General features: G+C 59.5%; 1 protein-coding gene across 1 annotated transcript in view; it reads left to right on the top strand.

The window, feature by feature from the left end:
- The window catches only part of MAP2K2 (mitogen-activated protein kinase kinase 2), a 24177-nt gene extending 7665 nt beyond the window's left edge, over positions 1-16512 (top strand). Inside the window, exons 3-11 of the mRNA XM_004714268.2 lie at positions 172-318; positions 5936-6013; positions 7493-7544; positions 7627-7751; positions 8417-8630; positions 10210-10274; positions 12055-12116; positions 12423-12468; positions 16180-16512. Of these exons, the coding sequence (XP_004714325.2) occupies positions 172-318; positions 5936-6013; positions 7493-7544; positions 7627-7751; positions 8417-8630; positions 10210-10274; positions 12055-12116; positions 12423-12468; positions 16180-16290 (900 nt within the window). The 3' untranslated portion in view covers positions 16291-16512. The remainder of the gene's footprint in view (positions 1-171; positions 319-5935; positions 6014-7492; positions 7545-7626; positions 7752-8416; positions 8631-10209; positions 10275-12054; positions 12117-12422; positions 12469-16179) is intronic.
- Positions 16513-22145: the final 5633 nt, after the last annotated feature.

Genomic DNA, 22145 nt, shown 5'->3' with positions numbered 1-22145 from the left:
GCCTGTGGTTGGGCCTCACTGTGCTGTGGGTGGTCCCCCTTGGGCTGCCGGGGACGGGCTGTATCTATGAGCATCCCTGCTATCTGCTGTCCAGGGCGCGAGCCCAGGACAGCTCGGGACGTGAGCCTTGCTGCCCATCACCTCATGGCCGTCCCGCACCTCCCCCCACAGCTCATCCACCTGGAGATCAAGCCTGCCATCCGGAACCAGATCATCCGAGAGCTACAGGTCCTGCATGAGTGTAACTCCCCGTACATCGTGGGCTTCTACGGGGCCTTCTACAGCGACGGCGAGATCAGCATCTGCATGGAGCACATGGTGAGTGCTGCAGCGCCTGCACCGGGCTGGGTGGGAACCAGACCCAGGGAGTGGACGCCTGCAGGCCAGGCCCTCCTCCTCGCACAGTGCCTCGGTGATGGTGACTTCTCGACGCCTCATATCCCCGGCCTGAGGCTCACTGGCCGCTCCAACTCCCCAGGCCGGCACCAGGCTCTAGGCAGCCGTGGGTGTGGATTGCCCCATTGCTGAGTGGACAGAGGCCTCCCGAGAGAGCTATGGCTTCTAAGCCAAAGACCCAGGGTTCCTGCAGTCTGGGTGTCTGCCCCTTGGGAAGTCTGGTCGTTAACTTACGAAGGGCAGATGGGGGGCTTCCTGCTTATGGCCTCCCAGGTCCCTGTTCTCAGAGGCGGCAGCCGTTTCAGAGGGCATCCTTCTGTGCTTCAGCGCCAGAGACGGGCACCGTCAATATCAGACCTGGGCCTCGAGCCATCGGGAGCAGTTCTGCCGGGCCTGGAGGCACTGGGGCAGTGCCCGTGTCGCACGGCACATGATGGACCTTGACCTGAGTGGACCGGGCTCAGGGGCCCACCTAATCGCTGACTGACTGTGTCCAGGCAGAGCCGTCCCAGGCTCTGTAATGACCGGTACTGCTGTGGGGTTTACAAATGGCTTAGACTGATGGGAAGTGCAAACACAAGTCACCCCATGACCACCTAGCCCAGGGTTCATGTAGGTCAGTCGACGAGGTCAAGGCATCACTACCTGTCACCTACTCAAGTCAAACCTGGAGACTCAAGTGCTGCTTGAGGCCTTTGCTGCCCTCTGCCCTCGTGGAGCCGGCTGGAAGTCCTTAGATGCCCTAGCTCTGTGCTTTGGGCACTTGGTGTGTCAAGGAAGGCACTCTCTGCCTGCCCTGAGGAGTTTGCTGCTTGTCCCTGAGGGCTGTTGGGTCAACCACGACTTACAGTGACCCCACAGGACAGCATGGGACTGCTCGTGGGGTTTCCTAGGAAACAGCAGCAGATCGCCAGCCCTTTCTTTCTCCCACAGAGCCCCCAAGTGGGAGCTTTAGATTTGCAGCTCCCGGACTCCTTGAAGCCCTAACTTAAAGCCAATCTCACTGCCATCCAGTCGTTGCCCCTCCCAAGATAGTTTAGAGCTGCTCCCTGTGGGTTTGTGAAGCTGTCAGTCTTTACAGCAGCAGAAAGCCTCATCTTTCTCCTGAAGAGCGACTGGTAGTTTCAAACTACTGACCTTGGACTTAGCAGTTCACAGGTAACCTGCCAAGCTACGGGACCCTTTGCCTTTGGAGCACTAGTGCCCTCTTTACCCACCATGGAGCCTTCTGCTGTGGGCTTTGACCTAGGGGAAGGGTATTAAACAGGTATACATTGTTTCTGTAGATACACTTAATAGTGGAAAGGCCAGGTCCAAGGGTATGTACTATTTTAGAAGCCTCATTGTTAGGAGCCCTGGTGGCATAGTGGTTATGAGTTGAGCTGCTAGCCACAAGGTCAGCAGTTCGAAACCACCAGCCACTCCATAGGAGAAAGAAGAAAGCTAGTTTGAGAAACCTAAGGAGCAGGTCTACCCTGTGCTGTAGGGTCGCTGTGAATGAGCATCGCTTGGCTGGCAGTGAGTTTGCTGGTGGTTACTCCCTCCAGGGAAACCGGATGAGGCCATGGTGGTTTGTGGTGGAATTCTCGCCTTCCACTCAAGAGACCCCAGTTTGACTCCCAGCTGAGGCACTTGCTGCACAGCCTCCACCTGTTAGTCGAGGCTGCCGTTTTGCTTGGACGGCAAACAGGTCCCAGAAGGACTTTCAGACTCAGACAGACAAGGGAGAAAGGTCTGGAAATCTATGTCCAAACATCAGCCAGGCAAGACCCTACAGATCACAGTGGTCCCGAGTGGCCAGTGCAGGGTCAGGCAGCCTGGGGTTGCCGCGAGCTAGGGGCTGGCCCGGCAGCAGCAAGGAAAGGGAGCAGTCGGGGGTTTCTATGACACCCTATTGTTGAGAGCCGCCCCCTGATGAAGACACTGGAAGTGGGGGGAGGGCGTGTAAGAAAGCAGAAGTGGTCAGGGCTGAAGGCCCGAGGGGAAGTGCCACCAGCCCTGCAGAGAACCGAATTTGTCAGGTGTGGTGCTTCCTGCAGCCAGGCTCAGAGGCCCCGGGCCTGCCGGCTCCCTTGCGACAGACTCCAGGAGACCGCGCCTGGCTCTGGGCACGTCGGTTAGCCTAGAAAACGCAGTGTCACCTTTGCTAATCCTGAGACCAGGCAGGAAATGAGGTTGAGCAAGCTCAGGGCCTGAGGAATGCCTGCGAGCTGAGGTCTAGGGCTGCTGGGACACCCGAGGGTGATGGGAACCGGCAATGCCGGCTTCCAGCCTGGTCAGGTGGTCCCCAACAAGGCCCTGCCCTGCTGCCAGGTTCCCGCTGGCCACCTGGGTGGGAAACCCTCCCCACCTCCCCCACCCCGCCAGGCGGAAATTGAAGGGGGAAGAGAGGTGGGGCGGGGCTTTGTGGTCTGGGGGTGGGTGGCAGCCACCTGCCACCTCTGACTACCCCTCCTCCCAGCTCCCCCAGCAGGCTGCCAGGGCCCCAACAGTGACTCAGCCCCTCTCTCTATTGATGAATGAAGCCACGTACCCGCAGGGCCCGGCACGGGGTCCCGGTACGTCCTCCTCGCCATGCCGGCAGCATGCCACCTGTCCTTGCCAGCCATTGTGGCTGTAGAGCAGCTCGTCAGGCCTGTCTTGGGGTGTTCCCCAGGGGGTTTGAAGCGCCAGCCCAGGGATCTATCCCTTGCAAGCAACCTCCAAGCCGGCCGGCCTGCGCAGACAGGATGCACGGGAAGTGCATGTGTCCACCTGTGGTCCCAGCCCCCCTATTTGCTCTCCATGTGGTCTGCAATCAAAGCACATGGACCCCATCCCAAAATATGGGGAGCGCTTCCTGTGTTGAGCACCCCAAGTGAGGAAGCCACCTCTGAGGGCAAAGTGACGCCCCCGCAGGGGGGTGGAGCCATCGAAGCCCCAAACCCATTGTCTCTCGCCTGTGGGCTTTGACTCCTGAGCCCTGGGCAGTCATCGGGGTGGGTTGGCTGAAGGGGGTTGCCAGGCCTTTATTCAGAGGCACCTCTGAGTGGTTGGTGCCTCCAGCATTTCTTTCCGTCCGAGGCAGAGTATGTTCACAGGCCCTTGACCTCACCAACAGCACAGCTCCAAACCAAGAGCTCCAGGGCGGGCAGCCGCCCAGCGGGCGAGTGCAGGGTTGGATGGGGGGTGGGGCACGCAGTAAGAGTGGGCCGCAAGGTGCTGACAGCAACGCAGGGCGGCTCTTGGTGTTTGTTGGGTTGAGTCTACGGAAGAGCGCGCTGTAGTGAACATTGGATATGACCGTCAGGAGGAGGATCATTCCAGAAAGATCCCGGCTGCCCTGTGGTGACAAAAGGACAATGGCAAACGTGTCCCAGGAGGGCAGGGAAGTGGCGTAAGTGTACACTGAGGAGATGGGTATGGTGTACGGTGCATGAGAGTGCCCGCAGGTGCTCCGAGGTACATGGGAGTGTATGAGTGTGCCCCTTGGTGCATGGAGAGCACATGTGCTCTGAGGGCAGGATGGGTGCAGTGGGAGAGGAGTCCTGGTAAAAAGCACTGTACTGGGGTGGGGGAGGACACACAGGCACTGTGAGTTGAAGAGAAGTGTGTACAGTGAAGGGGGGCAGTGTCGGGGGAAGACAAGGGCACTTGTGTACTGTGGGGATGTGTGATTAAAAAGTGTGTGCATGATGAGGGGACAGGGAGGGGACATGTCACCCGCGTGCTATGAGTGGGGTCGATGAAAGGACACGTGTGCGGTGGGCTTGGGGGGTGACAAGGCCACACGTGAATCGTGAGGAGAGGCGAATGAAGTGCCATGCGGGGAAATCCGTAAGACACTGTTCCATGGGGACAAAAAGCAAGATGCAGGGGCCACAGCACGAGGCGATTGTGTCCGTCTGAGCTTTTGCTGTGGGCAGATGTGTGGAAGGATCTGGAAGAATACGGGCCTTGCCTCGATTCAGCTGAGGCTGGGGGAGTGGAGCTTCCAGGCAGGAGAAGACGCTGCGTAGGACAGAGGCTTGCGGGCCGGTGATGCGTGACAGGGAGGCCATTGGCAGATTCTCTGGCATCATATCCTGGAGCTTGCTCCAGCCGGCCTCTTAGCGAGAGCAGGGCCCTCAGTGGAGGGGTGCTCCCACCGCCTCCAGGGGCCCAGGCTGTTGCTCAACACCCTACAGTGCACAGAACCGCCCAGTCTGTGTGCCAGCAATGCCAATGGGGGGCCCCGATGTTACAGAAAACAACCGAGTTGGTCCCTGCTCCCTACTCACACCCATCTACCAGAATAAACCCCAGCTGGATCAGACGGTGTCCACCTAGGGACCCTCCACCCTGTGATCGCCCCCCACCCCCACCCCCTTCTCCCCACTCAGTGTATAGATGTCAGTTTAGGCGGCAGGGTTTCAGGTGATGGTGGGACACTGGGCAGGTCTGGGGACACTGGGTTTTCATGACTGGGGAGATGATGCTGGCAGCAAGTAGGTGGGGGTTATGGGTGCTGCTCAGCACCCCACAGTTGACAGTTTGCCCCAGCAGGCTCCAGCCCCCGTCAGTGTGGCCTTCCCACCAGCCAGATTAGGGCTTGCGGAGCCTGGATGCCCGTCCCCTCTGTCTTGGTTTCCTGCCTGTCAAGGCAGCCACTGGCTGGTGGACACCATCACTCTGGGTTTCCTGCATCTTCGGACTGCTGGATGTGAGGGCAACGCCCTCAGAGCAGGGCGAGGGCCAGAGTGCCTTGATCCTGCCTCCTCCCGAAGTCCAGCCCATGTGCCCGCCCTAGCACGCACCCATGAGCCTGCGTGTCTGCTGTGCAATGTCACAAGGGGGCAGCTGAGAATCCCAGGGTGGTGTCGGCTGTGCTCTGAGCTTGGCATGGCACCTCTCGGTGTGGGAATGTCTCCACAACACCCCACCTCTGATGAGGCCCTGGAGTGTGGAGGCCACTGCTGGCATTTGGGTGGGGGGGTGGAGTGGGGGGACTGGCTCTAGTCAGTAAGCCCGGGGTCTTGGCTGGGTGTGCTTGGGACCTTGGGAGTGACTTCTGTCCAGGCTGCTGTTCTCAAACCCCAGGCACCAGGTGACTGGATTGGGTTCGGGGCGGGGGTGGGGTGGAGATATGGCACCAGGACTTCTCGTGGCTTTGCCCCCACTGAGGATGCACAGGCCAGGAGAGCTGGCCAGGTCTGCAGGTCCAGCCTTTAAAATCACTAGTCCACAGCCTGCGAGCTGCCGCGTGGCCCAGGCCCAGTAGGTCAATGGCTGGGGACCGAATGATGCCCAGAGCCCCGCCTGCGCTGTGTAGACTGAGCCATGTCCAGAAGCTGAGTCACGGGAGCGGCCGGCACACTGCCCAGGGAAGGAAAGCACAGGGCAGGTGGCACTGGCTGGGGGCTCTCCTCCTCCCCAGTTCCTGGTGGCTGTGGGGACAGGGCTGGGCCTCCTTCACCAGCCACGCCGGCGCCCCAGATCCCTGCCTGGGCCCCGGGGTGCCAGCTCTCCCCCAGGACTCAGAATAGTGTCGTCGTCGTCGTCCCCCCCCCGCCCCCCACAGGACGGAGGCTCCCTGGACCAGGTGCTGAAAGAGGCCAAGCGGATCCCAGAAGAAGTCCTGGGGAAGGTCAGCATTGCGGTAAGTGAGGCCCTGCCCACTTATCCCCAGGGCCTGCCCTCTGCCCTCGAGGCCTCCACCCCACCACTGTGGGGCTCTGAATGAGAAACCTCCCCTTTTGGCTCCTTGAGTTCTCTATCCCACGGCCGCTGTCTGCCCTGGGCAGCTGGCCACCCCGCCCTCCTTCTGCCCTGTCATCCACAGCCAGGGCCCTGGGAAGTGGATGCTGGCCCAAGTGTATGAGGTAGAAAGTGAAACTCTGGGTGGGAGGGCGCAGGGCCACTGAGACCCCTGACGCCTGCTGTCTTATCAGTAGGTGTGCAGAGGGCACCCCTTCCTGCTGTCTGGGCCCCTCTTTCCCACCAGGATGTGCTCTGGGCCATAGGAGCTGCTTGTCACCCTTCCATGCCTTTGCCTCGGGTGGGCTGGGGGCTGGGTGTGTCACCAGGCCCTGGTGCCTCGGCTCCAGAAGCCACCATGGGGACTGGCAGTTCTGTCATTACTTCATTCCACGGAGGGACTGCCAGGCCCATCTGTTTGGGGGAGCTCAACACTCAGCCCTTCCCTCTAGAATGGAGGTGCCATCCCCTGTCCCCTGGGGAGGGGCTGTAGGGACACAGTGGCTTCTGCACTGGGCTGCTAACTGCAGGGTTAGCAGTTCAAGCCCCCCAGTCACTATGCAGACAAAGATGAGGCTTTCTACTCCTGTAAAAGAGAATTATGGCCTCCAAAACCCACAGGGGCAGTTCAGCCTCATGCTATAGCAGTGGTTCTCAACCTATGGGTCGTGACCCTTTTGGAGGTTGAATGACCCCTTTACAAGGGTCACCCGATTCATAACAGGAGCAAAATTACAGTGATGAAGTAGCAACAAAAAGAATTCTATGGTTGCGCGGGGGGTGGGCGTGGGGGTTGGTGGTGTCACCACAACATGAGGACCTATATGAAAGGTTTGCTGCATTACGAAGGTTGAGAACCACTGGTCTATAGGGTCCCTGTGGGCCACAATCACCTTGCTGGCAGTGAGAGTGTGTTCGGGCACCGGGAGCGTCTGGGTTGACTGTGGCACAGGGGCCCTTGGTGTGGACGGCCTTGGTCCCTCAGGGGCAGCTGTGCAGACGTGTGCTGCTAGGGTGCTGAAGCTTCATAGGGAGAAAGGCCGGTGACGATGCTCGAGGCACAGTTAGTTCCGACACTCGGAGGCAGCCCCCAGCCATCTGCAGCCAGTCATGTTCTCAGGCTGCATCTTGCCAAGCCCCGCAGGCCCCAACCAGCGAAGTCTGCCAGTGCTGGGGGGGTCCCTGCATCTCAGCCAGAGGACGCTAGCTCCCCATAGTCACGGCCCACACACGTGGCAATCCCAGCCTGGTCAGCTGGCCACTGCTCCAGCTCGGCCTCTCCGCCACTCCCACACATGTGAGCTCCTGTCCCTGAAACTGAAGTCCCCCGCGGGGAGCTGGACCCCCATCCCCTGACGCCCACCCTTACCCGTCCCCACAGGTTCTCCGCGGCTTGGCATACCTCCGGGAGAAACACCAGATCATGCACCGAGGTAAGGGCTGGCGAGCCTGGCCCTGTCCGGGAGGGGGGCCCAGCGGCTGGACCCTCACTCACCAGCCCGGCTCTCCCCCCAGACGTGAAGCCCTCCAACATCCTGGTCAACTCTCGGGGGGAGATCAAGCTGTGCGACTTTGGGGTCAGCGGGCAGCTCATCGACTCCATGGCCAACTCCTTCGTGGGCACGCGCTCCTACATGTCGGTCAGTGGCCCGGCCTCGTTGGGACTCTGCTCTGGGTGCCTGCCTGGTGCCTCCCTCTGTCCACTCCTCTCTACTCCAGCTCCTGGTCCCAGATGATGGTGGGAGGGGCGGGTGAACTCACCTGGCAGCGACAGTACTGTGGGGACAGAGGCCTGGCCATCTGCTCCAGTCAGGCCAACAGTCCAGATGACCCTCCTCACAGTTCTGCTCAGTCCTGGGGGTCTTTGCAATGAGTCAGCATCGCCTGGAGAGGTTCTCCTCCCTGCAACAGAGAGCATATTAGAGCCCAGATTCCACCCCTCTCAGAGGTTAGAAAAGGCCTGTGTAGCCCAAGCCCACGGTGCCTGGCTTCCCTCAGCCCTGTGAGCTGTGCCCCACAAGGCGGGAGGTTCCTGGCCCCGAGGTGACTATACACTGGCACCATGGGCTCCACCTAGCTTCAGCGGGTTTGGGGTTCTGTGGAGAGAACAGGAGCTCCTGGGCGGATCCCGTGAGCAGATCCTAAAAGACCTGCTCCCACTGGTCAGGAGCAGGGAGGTGTCCCCTGTCTGTGTGGGATGGCTACTGTCAGCCTCAGCTTGAAGACCCTTAGGGGCAGGCAGGCAGGCAGGGCGCCCAGTGGCCCTGGATGCTAGCCCCTGCCCCCTTGGCCTTTCTCCCCACAGCCGGAGCGCCTGCAGGGCACCCACTACTCAGTGCAGTCAGATATCTGGAGTATGGGCCTGTCGCTGGTGGAGCTGTCCATTGGGAGGTACCCCATCCCCCCACCGGACGCCAAGGAGCTGGAAGCCATCTTCGGCCGGCCAGTGGTCGATGGGCCCGAAGGAGAGCCCCACAGCGTGTCCCCGCGGCCTCGGCCCCCTGGACGTCCCGTCAGTGGTACGGCCTGGGTCAGGGACCTCTGCCCCAGGCAGCCTGTGACCCCCCGCCAGGGACTGCAGCTGTCACCCCAGGCCCCTCTCTGCACCACCTGTCCCCAAGTAGAGCTGATGTGGTCAGGAGTCCTCAGACGGTCCCGCCCCACGGCTATTCCGTGCAGGGCAGCTGCACCTGTTGCTGCCAGCTGGAAGGATCTGGAACCTAGCTCCCGGGCCAACCCCGGGGTTGGCTGGTTTCCCTGCATTTTGTCATGAAAATGGTCAAACTGACAAAAGGGAAAGTCTTGCCCAGTGAAGACACAGGCAGTGGATCTCAACCTTCTAACATCGTGACCCTTTCATACCTTTCCCATGTCGTGCTGACCCCCCAACCACACGCTACTTTATCGCTGTAATTTTGCTATGGTGAATCAGGCGACCCCTGTGAAAGGGTCGTTCGGCCCCGAAAGGGGTCAAAACCCATAGGTTGAGAACTACTGCTCTAAGGGGTTTCCTCAGGTGGCTGCCTGGCTGTGGCCTGACACGTGCCCCCATGCCCCGCACAGTCTGGGGAGGGCAGCTGGGCCCCTATGGCACCTTCCAACTCCTCATGAGACAGCCCTGCGTCCATGGGGTGGTCAAGCTGGAGCAAGGGGCCATTGGTAGGGGGTGTCGTAAAGCTTGAATCTTACTTTAGTTACGTGACAGGAACAGGGTCAAGTAAATTAGAGCCAGGGGACCATGCAGTCAGTGTGGGGTTTGTCCCAGCCGTCTACCTGTGTGCAGCTCAGCAGTTTCCAGTCTCCACCGCTCAGGACTGGTGGCTCAGTGTCACCACTGTCTCATTCCACAATGTTTTCATGCCCCCAAGCGAGAAGAAACCCGTCCATTCCTGTACCCCAGCCCTAGGCAGCCCCTAATCTACTCCTGCCCCTGCCTTTCCCGTCTGGACATTTGGTGCTGATGAAGTCAGACCACGGGGGTCGCAGTGAATGGGGGGCGAGGGGGCGCCTGGTGTCCACCCCCAGCGGAGGATCTGTCCCCAGCACAGAGGGGAGGACTGGTTGTGTGCACTGTCCTGGCCCTCGTGCCATCTTGGGGCATGGGCAGGAAACAAAAGTCCAGCTGTCAAGCTTCAAGCTGGCCAGCTTCGGCAGGGTCAGGGGTCAGCAACCTCCAAGCCGACCACCTGCCTTCAGTCCCTGCCAGCTGCTCTGGGCAAGGTCACACAGCCGGCCTGGTGGCCAGCACCCCCTGCCCTGCCCAGGACAGCAGCGGGCCCAGGGCTCTGCCTGGGGCACAGGCTGGGATCCAGCCCACCTCCTCTGGGTGACATCCTGTAACACCTTGTTCCCCGTGGCTCTGGTTTGGGGTGTCCCCCCAGGCTGGCTGGCGGGTTTCCCAGCTAGAGAACAGTTAAGGCTCTCGGTGCCAGACCACCCACCCCAACACTCTGTCCCTTCACAGCTGCTCAACCCCTCCCTCTGGGCAGCAGGACCTCAGTCCTGGTGGCTGTATAACGCTCAGAGGAGTGTGGGTGTGCACGCCGTGCTGGGGGCGCACATGGGCACTGACCATCCTTTTGCGTTTCTGCTTCGCAGGCCACGGGATAGACAGCCGGCCCGCCATGGCCATCTTTGAACTGCTGGACTACATTGTGAATGAGGTCAGTGCCGGGGCCCAGGCCCGGGCCCTTCCTGCAGGCATTGGGCGTGTGACCTGACATCTGGCTGCACTCTGGCTATACCCTTCTCGCCCTCCCCCCTTCCCTGTCTCTCCTTCCTCTCCCCACCGCCCTCTGTGTCTCTCCCATTCTTAGTCCCCCTCCTGTCTGTCTCTCCTCACGTTCTCTTCTTCTCCTGTCTCTGTCTACCCTTCTGTGTCTCTCTTTTCCTTCCCCTCCTTGTCTCCCTCCCCCTCAATCCCCAGCTTTAGGGGAAGGCCTGTGGACTGACTCTTGCTGGGCATTCTCACACTCATAGCTGTACCTCCCTGTGTGTGTCTGTCCGCCTGTCCTACCGTGTTCCGAAGAGACCGTGCAGAAGAGGTTGGTTTGGGGCCTACCTTGCAGGGGTAGCCTCACAGACATAGCAGTCGTCCTGTCTCCGTTGGGCCCCCAGGATGGCGTCAGCCCACCACACCCATTTCCAAACTGCCCACTGCCAAGAAACGCCAGCACATCTCCCTCCAAGGAGTGGCCAGGCTGCAGAGCATCTGCTGGCACTCCGCCGCTGCGCCACCAGCGCTCCTTAGCACTGCCCTTCAGGCCGTTGGCTCTGGCCCTTAGTGACCCTGGGACAAGGCAGACTGCCCCTGGGGTTGCTGCAGCTGGGAGTCCCAACAAAGCTACAGGCCCCGGTGTTGGAACTTCAGCTGACAGAGTGGGGCAGTCTATCCGACCACCTGTTAGAGGAAAAAACTGGGCAAACTTTCCCACAGGGGACCAAGAGGTGTGAAAACACACACCCCCCCCCTCCTGCCACCCATCTTGTCCCAAGTCCCCAGGGACCCAGCCCTCCAGCCCAGGCACCTGCTTGTCCCACCTGGTCCCTACCCGGAAGTTTCCAGCACCTCGGCTCCTGGCACCTGAGCCACTTGGCACCCGGAAGTGGAGACTGATGAATAATGGCAGGGGGCCAGGTGTTCCTCTCAGGGTGGGGGTGCTCAGCATGTCTTCTTGGCCTCCTGGCCCCTGTCACTGGGCGGACGTGACCTCAGCCCTGAAGGACAGGTGTTTTCAAGGATACCAGGAGGCCGGCATGCCCACTGTGCCACCCTGCCCCCATTGCTGGAAGTGACCTCAGAGTGGCTCTGGGCTCTAAGAGAGCCACCTCACCCAACCCAACACCCCTGCCCATGCCCCCTCGGCCTGGGTGGGTTCTCTGGGCCCCTTAGAGTGAGAACAGACAGGGTGGTGGCCCTAGTGACACAGCTCTCCTGCACCTACTGCCAGCCCCTCCCACCCCAGGTGCAGGCCCAGTGGCCGAGGGGGAAGGGAGACCCCATGGCTTTGCCAGGACTTTCCCTATCTCTGCAGCCAGACCCCAGGAGACGCATTCAGGACCCCATAGGCAGGGACATCAGCCGGGAGCATGACCTCCACCTCACTCCCAAGGTCATGCCTGAACCGAGGCTCTGAGCAAACTGCTTCCTGGGCAACCTGGTCCTAGTCCAGGGGTGCCTTGTGCTCCCAGCCTGACAGCCTCTGAGTGTTGAGAGGGCAGTGACCCTGCCCGCTCTCCACACCTGAAGCCCCCCCCCCCGGAACCCAGGCAGGAAGAAGTGTAGAAGAACCAAAGCACCCATGGGTGGGGTGTCTCAGGAGCCCAGGAGGCAGTCAGGGGCACGCTCCAGTGCTCCCTCTGCTTCCTCCAGGGTCACTCCAGCCTCAGGCAGTGTGACCTCCCGGGTCCTGGAGCCCACAGCCTGCCCTCTTCCTTCCACAGCCTCCCCCAAAACTGCCCAGTGGTGTCTTCACCCAGGATTTCCAGGAGTTTGTAAATAAATGGTGAGCAGAGGGGTGCTGCAGGGAGGGGGCTGGGGGCAGGCTGGCAACACCTCGGCTGTGGCCTGGTCATACTTCCCCAGAGTGGACAATGTGATTCTCCCTGCCCTCCCTCCTCCCCAAACAAGACCACACCCCATTTCTCTGGGGTCCCGGCCTGGCCCCTGGGCATCTGGCTGGAGAAACGGGAGCAGTTCCCACCTGGGGTTCCTTCCCCTTGCTCTCCCTGCCTCCCCCCCACCCCCACCCACCCACACACAGACACTGATGGAGTGTTCTCTCCCCTCCCTGCGTGCCCTGGACCCCCAGCCTGATCAAGAACCCAGCGGAGCGCGCCGACCTCAAGATGCTGATGGTGAGTGAGGAAGGGAGCCTGAGGGGGATCTCCTATCCTCGAGGGGGGGGTTCTCTTTAAGTCTTGGGGTTCATGCAGGGCCTGGTCTCCCTGCTCTGTCCCCTTAGATACTGGGGGAGTGTCTCAGCTGGAGGGATGACCTCAGAGGCTCCATTTAAACTCTCCCCCACACGTCCCTGAGCCCAGCCGTCTGAATACTGGTCCCAGTGGACCAGGCTGTCCCTGGGGCCTGGGGGGCTTTGGCCTTCAGAGGTGCCCTCACTCACACTGGCCCCCATCGTCAGCGGCCCCAGCCGTGCACACAGCTGGCCCGACCTGACTCCTTGACCTAGGATACCTGTCAGGGCAGCTCGTCCGGGCCAGGAGACCTGGTCCAGTGGGAGAATGCCAGCGGCTGTACCGGAAGGATCTGGTCACTGGGAGACCCCAGACCATGTCCTTTGAGGGTTCCCATGCCCCCTCTGGAGGGCCAGCAGGGACCCACTGCTGTCCAGCCTCCCACCCCCTCCTGTCACCTCCAGTAAGCCCAGGGCATTTCACAAGGGTCCTCCTGTCCACCCTGAGTGGGCCTGCTACAGGACTGTGCTCCTGTGTGCTGTGTCCTGGAGAAGAGACACACCCTGCTCTCCACGGTAGGTGACAAGGTGACAGACACATGGGCTGCTGACTGCAATGTGAGCAGTTTGAACTCACGGTCACTCCTCAGAGTTGAGCTTTCTCATCCTCACCGCTGGAGCCCAGTAGGTAGCAGCCCGACAGACGGAGACAGATGAAGTCAATGTCGTCTTGCTTGGATCCATAATCAGCGCTCATGGAAGCCGCAGTCGAGATCAGAAGGACGAGTTGCAGTGGGTGCATCTGCTGCGTGAGACTGCTTTAAAGGGCTGAGAAGGCAGGGTGTTAACTTGGAGCACTAAGGTGCGCCCGACCCAGCCAGGGGCCTTTCCATTGCCTCGTAGGCGTGTGACCGTGGACACTGCAGATGGGAGACTGGGGAAGAATGTTGACCGGCCGTGGACAAATAAGTCTGTCTCAGAAGTGTGGCCAGAGTGCTCCACGTGTTGCCAGCAGAGGTCAGCCCCTGGAGGAGGAGATTGTGCTCCATAAAGTATCAGGGCAGCAAAGGGAGGAAGGAAGACCAGCGATGAGCTGGGTTGACATGGTGGCGGCATCACTGGACTCAGGCACAACCACGGTCACAGCTGTAAGGCTGGTGCAGGACTGGGCAGCATGTGTGCTGCCCGACAGAGGGTCACTGTGGGTCAGCACCCACTCGATGCTCCCATGAAGCGCTAACAGTCTGGGAGACCATGGGGACAGCTCTGCCCTGTCCTCTAGGGCCACTGTGAGTGGGATCAACTTGGTGGTGGCTTTGGTTTGGGGTGGGGGGAGTTGGGGTTTATGATTTTTCCCCCCTCCCTTTATACCTGTCCCATTCCCTAATGCCACTGTAACAGACACCACAAGGGCAGGCTGTGGCAGACCAGTGAGATGATTCTCGGTCAGGCTGGAAGGTACGCTCGCCATCTAGTGGGGGGGCCTGGTCCCTCTGAGCTGCTGTTCCTTAGGGAGCGTCATCAAGTGGCCACTGCCGCTGCCCGCTTCTCTGGGCTTCACCTGCACCCTGGGTCTCCCAAAGGTGATGGGCTGCGGATGGACAGTTAGTGTTTTGGGGGGATGTGAGCAAGTCCCTATGGGGGCACCCAGGGCTTCGAGCCTTGGCCGCTGCCAGGGACCCCTGGCAAGTCCCCCCAGCATGTCAGTGTGCCCATGGCAGGTGGCTTGCAGGTCTGCATGTCCAAACCCACTACCACAAAGTCCCTTCCTACTGGTCATGAGCCCGTAGGACCAAAGAATGCACTCCCTAGGTCCGCGAACTGTTACACCACATGGTGGCTCACTGCTGAACCCAGTGACATCTGGGGGGTGGGGGGGCTCAAAGAAGGAATTTTCCCCCAAGCTTTCTGCTGCCCCTACCCACCACGTTCCACAGGAGCTGGCAGGGCTGTGGCACCCTGCCTGGTGGTTGTCACATAATGCAACGCAGCCTTAGCTGGCAGTACGGGCTGGTCAGCAGCCTGGGCTCAGTCCTTAGGTGGACACCTAGGTGGGCAGCTGCACCAAGTCAAGGGGTAGTGCCAGCCTCGGTGTCTCCACTTGACTTCCTGGGCCAACTGCAGGACACGCTGACAGTGGCTCGGCTGCCGCCTCTGCTCGGTGTGCTGTGGGCAACAGGTTTTCACAGGGTGTAAGCCAGGGCTATTTGCTCCTCTCCTGAGAACTAACCCCACAGTGGGTCTTTGGGGAGTCACTTGCCATGCCTTTCTTCCTAGTCTGGCCAACCTCAGAAGTGCTGCCAAAACCAGTTCAGCACCGTGCTACGCACGCCAGATGGAACTGGAGACCCAGTGTGAAGGGCAGAGACTCTGCCCTGCTGCTCTGTGTGTGTTGTGGGCTTAGATGTCCCTCCCTCCTGCATCAGGATTGTACCCTCTTCCCATACTTAGCTCAGTCTACATGCTGAGAAAATCCTCAGAGAAGCAGGTTTATATGAAGAAGAGTGTGGCTTCAGGTTTGGAGGAAGGCTTATTGACAACCTTTCTTGCCAAAGTGAGGAGGACTTGAAGCACTTGCTGACGGAGATCAAAGATTGCAGCAGTCAGTCTGGATTACACCTCAGTGTCAGGAAGATCACAGCCCTCACAACTGGGCCGCAGGGAACATCCCGACAAACGGAGAAAAGATGGAAGTTGTCAAGGATTTCGTCTTGCTTGGATCCACAATCAACGCTTGTGGAAGCATTAGTCAAGAGATCAAAAGGCGTGTTGCGTGAGGCAGATGTGCTGCACAAGACCTCTTTAGCGTGCTGAAGAGCAGGGATGTTACTCGGAGGACTAAGGCGCGCCTGACCCCAGCCATGGAATTCTGCGTTGCATCGTCAAGCATGTGAACCTTGGACATTGAGTAAGGAAGACTGTACAAGAACCGATGCATTGTGCTGGTTGCTGTGAGCTGGAACCAACTCGGCACCTAATTGCCGTGGGCCTGGCCCTTGCCTCCCTGCTCTGTGGAGTTCCGTGGCCCTGCGCCTTCCTAGCCAGGAGGCTGAGTGCTCACAGTGCCCTGTGGGAGCCACCACCAACTGCTATCATCCATGCTGACTGTGACCCCGAGGACAGAGAAGCCCAGCGCTGTCAGTCTTTACAGGGCAGAGTGCCTCCCTTTTCTCCGGAGAGCACCCGGTGCTTACCCCTCAGCACCACCGGGGCCCCTTGCGGACCTATGAGCCTGTTGGAATGACTTGGAATTCAGAAACTGGGGCTGCAGTCACACCTGCCATCAGCAGAATGTTCTAGACAGTGCTGCTCGAAGCTGAGGGCAGTGGACTCCCCTGAAGGGCCCTGCCCACAGGGGACTCTGGGGATATTAAAACCGGGAGTCACCAGTGCCATCCAGAGGTGTTGCCCACTCCCCCACAGTGCACAGGACACCCAGCTCTGGGGGCAGGACGAGCATCCATGCATGCCTCAGGCTGGCCCCTCCCTGGATCAGTGCAGCCTGTCCCCCTCCCCTCTGCTTTTGGTCTCTAGTTGAATGTGTGCCTTAAGGAGAATGGACCAGGTGGGGGTTCTGTGTCTCCATATTGCCCCCATCGCATCCCCTGTCGGCCAAGTTGCCGGCCCCACTGCTCACCCAACTCTTCCCTTGCAGAACCACCCCTTCATCAAACGGTCTGAGGTGGAAGAAGTGGACTTCGCAGGCTGGTTGTGCCAGACGCTGCGGTTGAACCAGCCCAGCACGCCCACGCGCACGGCCGTGTGAGGGGGACGCCGGCCAGACACCCTTCCTGGCCCCATCTGCCAGCCAGAGACAGGCCTGCCCCCCACGGAAGACGCCTGACCGCCCTGCACTCCCGCCATTCACTGGCGTGTCGCGCCTGTGCTCGGGGGAAGGGAAGGGGGCGGCTCGCAGTCTTTGGGACCTGCTTACCTAAGTTTAAAACGGAAGAAAAAAACAAAAAAAAACCGGGAAAGAAAAAGCAAACGGTGCCCCTGTCCTTTCTGTTCCCCCTGCTTGGGGCGGCCGTGGCCTTTGCGTGTCCCTGGGTGGTGGGACCGAGGAGCCCCGATGGCCAATGGTGGCGCACCGGCAGCTCCGGGGTGGAAGGTGAGAGTACTGCTGCACGGAGTGCGTCTCAGAAACTCGCGCTTGGTTCTGGGGGGTCCCGTCGACGCCATGGGGTGAGTTTGGTGTGAACTAGGCCTCTCCTGCTGCCAACCGCAACCTTGACCCAGCGGTGCCGCGGAAAAGCGACCCCGCCATCAGCGGCCCAAAGGGCTTGTGGTACTGTTCTCACCCGGGGGCGCGGGTGAAGGAGCGCCCCAGCAGGTCCTTCTGGTGCAGTCAACGCTAGCTACTTGGCCAGCCCGTGGTCGGTGTCCCGCTGTTGTCACCACCAGAGTCTGCCTGGGGGTGGGGGCCCCTCAGTCCCCCGAGGGGCAGGAAAGGAAGCGCCACGGGGCTTCCACCAGATCTGCCAGATAACGGGCCGCCCTCGCATCTCCCTCCGCCGGTCTGCCAATCAGGATGTTCCTTCCACCAGTTCCCCCAATCAGGATGACCCTTGAATCTCCCCGCCAATCAGGAGCCCGCCTCTGTCGCTGCTCCAGGTGGCCGTCTGGGTTAGCTGAAGGGAGTGCAGGTGGCAATTCCCTTCCCCAGCTCTCCCGCGCAGCCGCCCTCTGCCTCAGCTTGTTCGCCCTGAGCCACAACCAAGGTGGGCTCCGACCCCAGGCCTCCAGCCGGGCAGTAGGAAGTAGGGGGGGTGTGGGGAAGCGGGGAGGCAGAGCCCTGCCTCCCGGGGTGGGGGGGGCCCTGCCTGAGGATGTCAAGGCTGAGTGAGCTGACCCCCACTACTTCCTGGCAGCTTGAAACATGCTGATGTGTATCTGGGGAAGGCGTCTCCGGGAGGGCAACGAAGGAAGGCCGAGGCTTGTGGTCCACTAGCAACCGCTGGGTGGTCCTTTTCTTTCCTCCTCCCGGAAACCCTTCGCCTCTGTTGCTTTTTTCCTGTGGACGCTGAAGAGAACATAGTTTGGCTTCCCCTTCAACCCCCACCCCTAAAGCTGGAATGATTGTTTGTTTGTTGTAAGTATTAAGGTCTTCGAAGGTGGCAGTGGGTAGGTGGCCCTGATCCGTCCTGGGTGTCTTCACTCCCACACACACTGAGCGTGACCTGGTCGGGGGCCTGGCGATCTGTTGTCAAGATGAGTCTGTGAAAATCCTGTGGAGCCAAATTCATACCTCACACACACACACACACACACACACACACAGGGGTCACCATCAGTCGGAATGGGCTTCCTAGCTGTGTGTGTGTGTGTGTGTGTGTGTGTGTGTGTGTGTGTGTCTGTGTCTGTGTGTGTGACTGTGTATGTATAGGTGTGACTGTATATGTATCTGTGGGTATGTATATATTTGTGTGTGTGTCAAGCACACCTCAGCACAATGTGCGGGCTCCCCACTGCCCCTGTCTCCACCTCTCGTTCCCTAGAAACCCAGTCGCCAGCAAGACAAGTCCAAGCCCCAGCCCCTTGGGTCAGAGAACAGGGCGCCATCACACTCGCTAGCTGATTTTTCTTCTTTTTGGAAGTAGGTCACCAAGCCCTTTCAAGTGCCTCCCACCCACTTGGGGTCTCACCAAGCTGGGATCCCCTCAACAGCACTGGTTTCCATCTACATGAGAGCTAGAGCCCAACAGAGGCATCCATCAGCCAGGCTGTTAGGCACCTAAGGGCCCGCTTGCCTCCCCACCAGGGACCCCGAGGTTCTTAAGAGTCACCCAAAAACTGTGCCTAAAGCACAGGGAGCCGGCCTTGGGTTTGGGGAGTGATCGTTCTCTGCAAAAAGAACTCTGGTGGCACAGTGGTTAAGCATTCAGCTGTTCACTGGAAGGTCAGAGGTTCAAATCCCCAGTCAGTCCTCAGGAAAAAAGGATGCAGCTTTCTGCTTCCTGAAGATTCACAGCCTGGGACACCTTGGAGTGCCATCTTCCTCCCTGTAGCCACTGGGAGTCCCACTGGGAGTTGCAATCTGGCCCCATGAGTGGGTAACGACTGGGTGGCAGAAGAGCTAAGCTTTAGACTGCTAACGTAGGTGATTCCATCCCCCCTGTTGGTGATTCGAGCCCCCCTGATGGTTCCAGGGGAGGAGGACCTGGCTGCCTCCTCTCATAAAGATGGTCATTTCAGGAACGCCCACAGCATGGTGCTGCTGTGTCCTGCGTCCAGGGCAGTGGGTGGCCGATTCGTCACATCTCCAGTGGAAAGCAGGGAGATGGGGCTGACTTCGTTCACTCACATCATGCCCTCAGGCAAGCTCTGTCAGCTCCATGCCCTGGCCCTAGACCTCAGTGCAACCCCTTCCCCTGCCAGGGGTCTCTCTCCCTCTGGGGCCTGTGTGCCTGTGGCGGCAACCAGCCCCTCACCATAGGCCAGCTCAATAGTATCTCTGCAAGCCGAGTCGGACGTGCTGCCCCTTGCCTGACAGAAGGCTCACGGGTGGGGACAGCTCAGCACTGCTCTTTGCCCCTCACCCCCCACCGTGGAATGTTGTCAGGGCCAAGTAGGTGCCCTGTCACAGCGGCCCGTGGGACGGGGCAGAACCGCACATGGTCAGGCTGTCTGTGCGGAAGCCAGGTCATTCTGTGCCACGGAGCCACGGGGGAGGTTCACCCCGCCGTGGAGAGGCCGAGCGCTAACCCCTGTGTGACCGGCCGGGGCCTCGTAAGGTAACCAGACGTCCCACTTTTGGCGGGACAGTCCTGATTTTCAACAATTTTTCCTGCATCCTGCGGCGTTTTTAAAAAGTCCTAATTTTTGGAAAGAGTGCACAACAAGCTAGCGTGTTTTCGGCTGCCATGTGGCTATTTTGCCAGGATATGAGTTTTATCAATGGTGTCCCCGCTTTACCAATATTAAAATCTGGTCACCTTACAGTCTAATGGGATGTATTCTTCCACGTAGAGAAATATAAAATCCTAGTAACTAGTACCACAACAGAAAACCACGCTATTAAAAAAAATTTTTAAAGCTTGTGGCAAAAAGACAAATGCTGGGATTTCGTGGGTGGTGTGTGAAAGAAGCAGACGCACAGGCCCGGCAGTGGCTCTTGGTGATCCCAGGAGGGAGGGAGGGAGGGAGGGGATTGGATCAGGGAGTTTAGTCCGGGGCGTGGCGGAGGGGCGGAGATCCTGTTCAGGGTAGGTGGGCTGATTTTGAAAAGCAAAAACCCACGGCCGTGAATTCCTTCCAACTCACAGGGACCCTATAGGGCAGGGTGGGACTGCCCGTGGGTTCCCAGGCTGTCCATCTCTACAGCAGCACACCACCTCATCTTTCTCCCACGGAGCAGCTGGTGGGTCCGAACTCCAGACTCGGCGGCTAGCAGCCCAATGCGCAATCCTCTGCGCCACCAGAGCGCGCAGGACGTCACCACGTGGCATTGATGACATGCAACCGGGTGAGGTTTTTCAACCAAATCTGAAAGAAAAGAAAAAAGATCTCAGCAAAAGGAAAGGCCTGGCCAGCCCATCGTCTGTAGGTGACGAGGGGCGGGGATTGGGTTAAATGTTCCATCTGGGCAGCTGGACTCGTGGACAGCCGCCCACCCGCCCGCGTCATCCTGTGAACCCTCCTCCATCGACTCGGCCTGGCCTCTGGGGACTCGCCACGCCCTTCTCCAGTGTGGGGTGAAGCAGTCGGGTGAGGCAAGGGCAGGACTCCACAGCCCAAAGGCCTGCTTATCCACATGGGGTCCCTCTGGGCGCCCCCAGCACCAACAGGGCAGGAGGCCCTGGGGCCTTATTTAAAAGGGGACAGAGACCCATGCTGGCGGAGATGAATTTCATATTCACTTTCCTCTCACACTAAAACAATACCGTTTCAACGTGAGGGGAGGGGGAATCACTATAGTGTGGCCTTTGATTTTTTTTATGTGGGGGTGGGGGGGAATGGGAATACTTAATGTATTTAACATTTGGGGATTTGGTTTGACTGAGTCAGACCAGCCACATTTCGTGTTGTCCTGTCACAGGGGTCTGGTTGGGTTGGCACAAGCCTAAATTTAAAAAAAAATCATTTTTTTCGGGGATAAGCCTAAATTCTGTCCTGTCCCCTCCCAGCTGGCTTTCAGCCTGCAAGCTCCCAACAGAATCCGTCCTACCCCTATCGCTTACCCCTGTGCAACAGTGACGTACATCTTGGGGCCCAGAGATCTGGGCTCAGTGGGGCTTGGGCCAGGGGCAATCCTGTGATACTTCCCAGCCTCTCACGCCCGCTGGGTTTCTGAGGCTGTCAGTCATGAGAGAAGACAGCCCATCTTTCTCCCTCGGGGCTGTGGACATGGCAGTCAGTAGACAAACGCTTTATCCACAGCACCACCCTGACTGCTCACTACAAAACCGTGAACGTCATTTATGCCACTGAGCTGTGTGGCAAGTGACCCCATAAGACAGGGTAGAACTGCCCCTGGGTGTTTCGGAGAGTGTAACTATAGGAGTGGGAATCCTCTTTCTCCCAAGGAGCGGCTGGTGTTTTCAAACTACTGACCTTGTAGTTAGCAGCCCAACACATAACCCCCTCCACCGCCAGGGCTCCTAGTGCCAGGAAGTCAGGCCCAAGTCTTCTGAGGCTGCCGATCTTGACAGGAGTTGACAGCCTCATCACTCTCCCCCGAGGAACAGCTGGTGATTTTGAACTGTCGACCAGGTGGGTAGCAGGCCAACATCTACCAGGGCTCCTTTGCAACCACGGGGCGGGCAGGCTGAAAACCAAATAAAGCAAAACAAACCAAGGCTGTGCCTGCTCAGACTGGGATTGGCTTTCCTGGTTGGAAGGGCAGGACGCGGGCTCAGTGGGTCTCCCTCCAGTGAGGTGTTCCCCAGCCTCCTCTCTGCCCCCAGTTGTGTCCTGGTGCGGGAACACACACACACACTCGCAGGCATGGAGTCTACTCCTGACTCATAGTGGCAGTGTCGAACTGGTCTTGTCCTTTCTGGAACTGTCACTCTACAGGACTAGAAAGCCTCTTCCTCCTGCTGACTCTTTTTTAATGGATAACTACTACCCCAGCCGGGGTCCTTGACTCAGGAGGTATTCTACACTAATCCTCTTGTTAGCATTACAAAGACAACCCATTCCCAAGGGAGACCCCAACCAGGGGCTTAACCTAAACCAAGCCCAAGGTTGTTACAGCGACCCTAGAAAACAATCGAACTAGTCCTTTGGTGTCAGACTTCCCGATGTCACAGAAGCTGAAAGTCGCGTTCTCAGGCAGAGCCACTGGTGGGTGGGTTCGAAGCAGTGACCTCGAGGCTAAGACAAAACAAAAGAACTCGAGTGGCCGGTGGGCTCCGGCTGCCGTCTGTCTGTCTCTCTTCCCCTGGAGCCGCCGGTGAAGGCAAGAGCTGCAGGTGGAACGGGCTGCAGGTGGAACTGCCCGCGTGGGAGCGAGGCCGGCGGAGGGACCCAGGTGGCCGGGCTAAAGTGAAACTGGAAGGTGGCTCCAGGGCCCAGCTCCTTCCTCGCTCGACCTGCCCCGTGCGCAGCAGGTGCGCCGGGCGGGCCAGGCCTGGGCGGGCGCCGGCGGGCGATGGAGCAACCGGCCAGGTGGGTGGA

This window comes from Echinops telfairi, unplaced genomic scaffold (genome assembly GCF_000313985.2).
Source record: "Echinops telfairi isolate 266 unplaced genomic scaffold, ASM31398v2 ScPeMD7_7459;HRSCAF=8497, whole genome shotgun sequence".
Taxonomy (NCBI): domain Eukaryota; kingdom Metazoa; phylum Chordata; class Mammalia; order Afrosoricida; family Tenrecidae; genus Echinops; species Echinops telfairi.
Note: the sequence above shows the minus strand (reverse complement) of the source record. Positions and strands in the feature narration are given on the sequence as shown.